Source organism: Mus musculus, chromosome 11 (genome assembly GCF_000001635.26).
Source record: "Mus musculus strain C57BL/6J chromosome 11, GRCm38.p6 C57BL/6J".
Classification (NCBI taxonomy): Eukaryota; Metazoa; Chordata; class Mammalia; order Rodentia; family Muridae; genus Mus; species Mus musculus.
The window spans coordinates 96,270,100-96,277,109 of NC_000077.6; the positions used below are offsets into that span (position 1 = coordinate 96,270,100).

Genomic DNA, 7,010 nt, shown 5'->3' on the forward strand with positions numbered 1-7,010 from the left:
AGGAAACCAGCCCGTGGCCTCGGGGGAGTCCCTGCGCAGGGCCGCAGATTAGCTGCTAATAAAATGCACTATTTGTAATCTCCACGAGAGGATTGTAGGCGAGAAGGCGGCGGGTGGGGGAAACGGACTGATGCCGGGGACTCCTCTGTACTTGCTACCGTCCTATGTCAGTATTTGGACCTTTTCCAGAGCGGCAATTCCGGGTGAAAAGCGCTAGAGTGCTGAGAATTTAGCTGGCCTCTTTCCCTTTTTGGATGGAAAGGAAGGTAACCCGGTGTTCCTTACTGTGCCGTTTGGGGAGTCTTCTTCCCCTTCTCCTTTAATCATTTCCCACATTAGCCCTCTCATCTGGACATTTTTAAGGGTCTCAGAGATTCCTGGATGAAGGACAAGAAATGACCATGGACCCAGCCTTTCACAAAGGCCCAAGAAAAATTTTAAGGAGTTAAACAAGACTGGTTAGTCTCCCGAAACTCTAGTTCCAGGGCCTGGTGTGTCTCTTTGGCCTTAGGCAGGCTATAATTTCAAGACAGATAATGATTCTTTGGACACTAGTCCCCTTTCGCCTCTCTCAGCTGCTAAAGGATCAAGGGAAGAGCCTAGTCACGTAAATCTCCCCAAATTGTGCCCTGAACCCCCTCCAAAGAGGATAACTGTCCTATAAAAGCCCCAACTTCTTTCTCATCCTTTTACTTCATCTCCTGTGGGTCGCTGTACTGCTGTTGTTTAATAAACATCTCTGTCAAGGGGACAGAGGACAGGAAATGAGGGCCCGCGGGGTGGAGGTGGAGGTGTTGGGGGGGGGCGACAAGACTACCTCCTCTTTAATTACCCTGTCGGGCCTCTCCCGCAGCTCTGAGGCTGGGGCGCTCTCCCTCCCTGTATGCTGGTCCTCCCCCCCCCCCCAATCTGCCTGGGGAGAGGGCTCCTCAGCCTGCGTCCCTCCTGAGGCAGCCCGCTGCTTGCCTCCGCCTCTCCTCCGCCCCCATCGCCCCATGTTGAGAACCCCCCTTCCTGTAAAAGCGGGAGGGGCCCGGGCGGCCCGGCAGCTCAGGCTGAGGTTACGTGGCCGCCGGAGCCCTGACGTGATAGCACATTGCATCAGCATAAAACAATCCATCCTGGATATGGAATGCGGTGAGGACGGATGACAGCGCGAGCGCAGCCCCCTCGCCCGATTGATTTATGTCGGAGCTGACGCTTTATCAGGCAGTCCGCAAAACTTTGACCAATCATTTTGCAAGGAGCTCCGAGCCGGGCTGCTCCACTGTACTTTGTTGGCTGAGAAGTTGAGCAGGGGGTGGGGGTGGGAGGGTGGGGGTCTGGGGGGGGTCGCGTCCGAAAGCCCTCTGCACCGGGTCCGTGTGCCACCTTTTCCCTGCTTGGGCGCCGCGGCGCGAGCGCTTCCCTTCCCCCTGCGAGCGCGCGGATAATGTCTGAGAATGTCCATTTCTGGGACGCTTAGCAGCTATTATGTCGACTCGATCATAAGTCACGAGAGCGAGGACGCGCCTCCAGCCAAGTTTCCTTCGGGCCAGTACGCGAACCCGCGGCAGCCGGGCCACGCCGAGCACCTGGACTTCCCCTCGTGCAGCTTCCAGCCCAAAGCGCCGGTGTTCGGCGCCTCCTGGGCGCCGCTGAGCCCGCACGCCTCGGGGAGCCTGCCGTCTGTCTACCACCCCTACCTGCAGCCCCAGGGCGCGCCGGCGGCCGAAAGCAGGTACCTCCGCACCTGGCTAGAGCCGGCGCCGCGCGCCGAGGCCGCCCCGGGGCAGGGCCAGGCGGCCGTGAAGGCGGAGCCGCTGCTGGGCGCGCCGGGGGAGCTGCTCAAACAGGGCACGCCCGAGTACAGTTTGGAAACTTCGGCGGGCAGGGAGGCTGTCCTGTCTAATCAAAGAGCTGGCTACGGGGACAATAAAATTTGCGAAGGAAGCGAGGACAAAGAGAGGCCGGATCAAAGTAAGTTATAAAAAAAAAAAAAAGTGAGGAAATCCCCCCCAGGCTGCAGGCCAGGCCCGGGGGAGGGGAGGGGAGAGGCCATAAAGCGGACAATGTAAAGGGACAGAGCGCCTGGGGCCGCAGGGCTAGAGTGGGTGGAGGGAAGAGGAAGGAAGGGGCTGGCAAAGCAAAAAGCTGGGTGTCCAGGAGGGGGACACTGAGGCTACCCCCCACTCCTCCTTGTGGCGCAGGGACTGAGACTCAGGGACCAAGTCTCTCTAGTCCTTCATTCTTCCCCAGGCTCGGGCTGGAAAAAGGGAGAGGGACCTGCGATAGAACTGTAGGAGGCCGGGCCGATGGCCAGCGCGGCCCGGAGCCCGCGCGGGCACGGGGCCGAAGAGCACTCGGCAGAGCCGCCTGCGCCACGCGCAGACCGTCCCTGCCGGCCAAGGGGAAGGGGGAGGGGGCTCATTAGGATTTTATTTGCGATGCAACAGCTTGGCGGAGGATTGTTCCTAGCAGATCTCACGCAGTAGCCGCGTCGGGTCGGCAGCAGGCGCCGGGAGGGGCGGGGGAAGCCCAGGATGCGGTGACGGAGCCCCCTCCCCGGTGCGCCGGCCCCTCCCCGGGAGCCTTCCCTCCGGGGGTCCCCCGCCCTTCTAGGGCATCCTCGACAGGACGGCCGTTTCTCCTCCTGCGGTTGCACGCTGATCTCCGCGGGGCTTCCGATCACTTAGGCCGGGCAGTTCACCTCTCCGAGAGTCTAGGCATCACTTGCTAAAGACAGGGCCTCCCTCTAGAATGGAGGAGAAGACACCCAAAGGGACCCCGGGGGAGGGAGGGGGAGGACTGCGCAGGGGCGGAGAACTCTACCCTTGGTGGAGAGTTTCTTACCACCTCCCACTCCTAAAAGCACCCTTGCTAAAATAAAACCCCAAGTGGAAACTGCTGCTGGCTGAGAGTAGAGGAGGCTTACTTTTAGGGGTTTGTTTTTAAGGATGGGGAAGACAAACTGGTTTGGGGCTCGCTCTTGGTCCCAAACAATACGGGACAAACTGACAGGTCAACTCCTCACCTCTTCCTCCTCTGGGCAAATAGTTTGGTCCTTGCTCGCCCTATTGGATGCCCCACCAACAGAGAGGCCAATGGGTCCTCTGGGGGCATGCTTGCCCTCTGAAAAGCAAGGAGAGACACTATTCCCCTGTGACCCTTGTGGTCCCCTCATACCTCCAACTTGCCAGGCTGAGTTATTAAGGAGCTCATATCCCCAAAACAGCTCCTCCCAAAGCTCCAGAAAACACCCAAACAGACCCCTCACCCCATGGCCCCAGACTAGGCCTGAGTTGCCCATCATTGCAAGGCAGCCATTTGGCTAGGCTCAATTATTAACAGTTTTTTTTTTTGTTTCCTCTTTCATATTTAATGAAAGAGGAAAAGGCTGCGGGTCCCATCCCAGACAATCACATTAAGGGAATAGCGCTGCAAATTGGCAGGACACGCTACTTAGTGTAGGATGAAGTGAATTTTAAAATATACATAGATATTCAGAGCTTTTCACTTGGGGGCTAAGCTGGTGGAGTGGATCTTGCTTGTAATTGGCTCTGCTTTGGGAGGCAGGTAACTTTTCTGAGTCCCGAGGTCTAAGGAGGGATGCTGGACAGAAAAAGAAAAAAAAACTGTATATGTTATTTGCTCTTTGTGCCCCTCTTCCACTCAATTACACCTTTCTCTGCCTCTCCATTGGGTCCGTTAAAAGGATTGGTATGCTGGGAAGGGCTTTCTGTCGTCCCCCCCGCCCCCCGCCCCCCCCACCTCATCTCTGCTTCTCTATCTTAGAGCTGTAGCAATTTTGCTTCCCAGTTTCCCTGAACTTGTGTTAACCAAACTGTGAGCTGAGTAGCAGAAAAGAAGAGGCTATTGCCACCATAAGTTATCTGGAAGCCCTGGGGCTCCCCGTCCACGGGCTGCAATTGATAAATGGTTGCAATTGGGTTGCTTGTGAGTCGGAGTGTGCAGGGTGTTCATGGCTGTAAATGCAGACTCTTATTTGTGGTGTGTGATGGGGAGGGCTGCTACCCAGACTCACATGTCTGCTGCTTAGGCCTAGGGCTGAAAAATGGCTTCCTAGGCAGGGTTCACTGGGACTGGACTGGAGCACCAGGAGATCTCTTGGCTATGGCTGAACAGAACTCCACTCCTTACCCATTTCTTTCCCCTTTCCCCTGAAACCTAGAGCCAAGGCACCCTTCAGGTCAGCCACCTTTAGCTGGTAGTGTGGTTCCAGCTATACTGAGCTCTTCTGACCTGGGTCCAGGTCTATTTGGATACAAATAGAGGAAGACTGAGATTCCTAGAGCAGTCAAAGCTTTGGAGATGCTTGGGTGGTTTGGCTGCATCTCCTCCAATGCACTGTTCCCTTGGAGCTGTCCATATTCACTCCTGGCCCAGTTAGAGATGCTTTCTGAGATCTTGGAGGCCTGGGTGTGTTTCTCCAATGCCAGGGGAGTAGAGATGTGAGCGCACCTTCTTGGTCTGGGGACCTCCATTCCCTTTCTCTCTTTGATTCTATCGCTACTTCTCTTTCAGCCAACCCCTCTGCCAACTGGCTGCACGCCCGCTCTTCCCGGAAAAAGCGCTGTCCCTACACCAAATACCAGACGCTGGAGCTAGAGAAGGAGTTTCTGTTCAATATGTACCTCACCAGGGACCGCAGGCATGAAGTGGCCAGACTCCTCAATCTGAGTGAGAGACAAGTCAAAATCTGGTTTCAGAACCGGCGGATGAAAATGAAGAAGATGAATAAGGAGCAGGGCAAAGAGTAAAGATGACCACCCCCCCTTCCCCAGCTCACTCTTATTATTTATGTGATGGTCAAAAAGCCACTGCTGTCTGGGTTGTACCCAAGTGAGTGGGGAAGAGTATCTCCTCTTTAAAATCCCTCATCTGCACCTGGAGCCTGTCTCCTCTCCTTTGCGCCTCTCTCTCTCTCTCTCTCTCTCTCTCTCTCTCTCTCTCTCTCTCTCTCCACTCTCCTGGTGTTAAGAGGAAATTTTATTAAGTTAGAAGCTAGCTATACTTGGTTCCTAGAAAAGTGATGAGCCTCGCTCCGAGGAAAGAGACCCTAGTCGAGCTCCTAGCATCCCTGCTAATTTTTCTGGAAAACCCCAGCCCCTCTCTTCCAGTCTGCCTGTTCCCTCCCTGTAACCTAGCCAGACGCCACCCAGGTACAGTTTAACTGCACACAGCCCAGTGGATGCCCACAGACATAGAGTTTGGAGTCTATGCTAATCATCGTGGAGAAAGGACATCAAGACGTTGTTCATCAAACCAAGCAGGGCAGCTCTCAGATCAGGTTCATTTTGGTTGTGCCCTGATCCAAACACACACTAGGAAGATGTCTAGAGATGCCCTCAATGAGGCACTGCAGTCCCAAAGTCTCAACATCCCAATATGTATCCTATGGAATTGCCAGCTAGACCCCATATCTGGGGAGGCCTGTGGGCAGATGTGGCCATTCCTGTCCCCAAGCTGTTGTGAGCTAGAAAGGGCAAGAAAAAGCAGGGAGTGGTTTTATGAAGGTACCATTAGTGGAGTCCCCTCGTATTTTCCCTGCAGGAAGTGTTTAATTCTGCATGTTTTCCTTTCCTTCCAACTAAAGGAGGTCAAATTGTGGGTTGTAGAGCCCTGACAGTGCTGTTTCCCCATTCATACATTCCTATCCCCATTTGACAGAATGTAACTTTTCTTGCTGACCACAGTCTCAGATTCCTCTCTATCCTCCAACTTTGAAATCAACTCTCCTTTCCACCAAACCCATCTTGCACCAGCAAGACAAGTCTCCCATTGTAGGAAAAAAAAAAAAGTCCCTTTCCTCTCTGCTAGGTCAACCCCACCATAGAGAAGGCTGGGTCAGAAGAGTCTGAAAATTTATTGTGAATCAATTCCCCAGCTCCCTTCCAGAGTAGGCAGTCAGGGCCGGGAGGAGCAATGGCCTCAGCAAGCAGGGCTAGTGGGTATCTTTCCATTTCACCAGTTTCCTGACCCAGGAAGAAGAGAGCCCCTTGGCATCCAGCCAGAGGTCCAAAAGAAGACTCAGAGTGGGGACTTCACCTCCTGCAAAGTCCACTGCTGTATCCATCCTGTTGCTGCTGCATGCATACGCTTCTGGCAAACAGTCCAGTGTGCACAGGAAAGAGGCAAACATCGCACCTCCCCATCGTGCAGAGGGGGGTCCTCTCTGCCTCTCTGCCTCTCTGCTCTCCCTGCTTCTCAATCCCTTCCACCCGTGGACTTTTGTTCCCGCTTCTCCTGACTGCAAAGAGGTCATTCCAGTAGAACTTTGAATTTTATTTTATTAATTTTTTTTTGCTTTTGTCGGTGGCTGTGGTGACATTGTGCTTGTGTTTTGTGATTTCTTTGGCAGTGATTTTCAGTTGTTGCTTATAAGGGAGGGTTGAGGGTGGGAGTGGGGAGGGCAAGGGGCCTAGAGCTCTAATTGTTTGTTTTGGAAGAAAAAGGGGAAAAAAAGAACAAAAAATATACATATCACTCTAGAAAACAAACCTCTCCTGCGTTTTATTCTGTGTCACTTCTCCTCTGGTCATTTAGCAAAGCGTCCATTTGCTGAAAGCATGGCTTCAAACAAAGACAAGTTAGTGTCCACAGTCACAGGCTTTCTCCTTTGACCTTTTAGATCCTGCTACCTGCTCTGGTGGTGCTGACACCTGGTGGGTACCCAAGTTCCAAGACCTGGGCTTAAACTGAGCAGGGCTCTTCCGGTAGAACGAGGAGAGTGGAGAAGGAGGAAAGACAACCTCCAACATCTTTTGGAGCAGAGTCTCCCTATAGCAAGGGGTCTCTCACAAAGTTGCTCTGGAGACCTCCGCCATTAACTCAGGGAAGGAGAAGCTTGGCTAGTATTTCCTGGAGGCAGCATCATCTCTCAGCTAACCACTTCCAAACACCCAGCAAGGAGGAAGTTAGTGCCTTTTCTCGGCTGTTGCCATGAGGATGGTGGTTGAGTGTAGTGGAGACCCAGTGGTGGGAGAGAGCTCAAATGGTTGAACCTCAAG

General features: G+C 53.8%; 1 protein-coding gene across 1 annotated transcript; it reads left to right on the top strand.

The window, feature by feature from the left end:
- The first annotated feature begins 1,230 nt into the window (after nucleotides 1-1,230).
- Hoxb9 (homeobox B9) lies at nucleotides 1,231-6,496 on the top strand. The gene is made up of 2 exons (NM_008270.2): nucleotides 1,231-1,959; nucleotides 4,525-6,496. The coding sequence occupies exons 1-2, from the start codon at nucleotides 1,443-1,445 to the stop codon at nucleotides 4,758-4,760; spliced, it is 753 nt and encodes a 250-aa protein (NP_032296.2). The 5' UTR covers nucleotides 1,231-1,442; the 3' UTR covers nucleotides 4,761-6,496.
- Nucleotides 6,497-7,010: the final 514 nt, after the last annotated feature.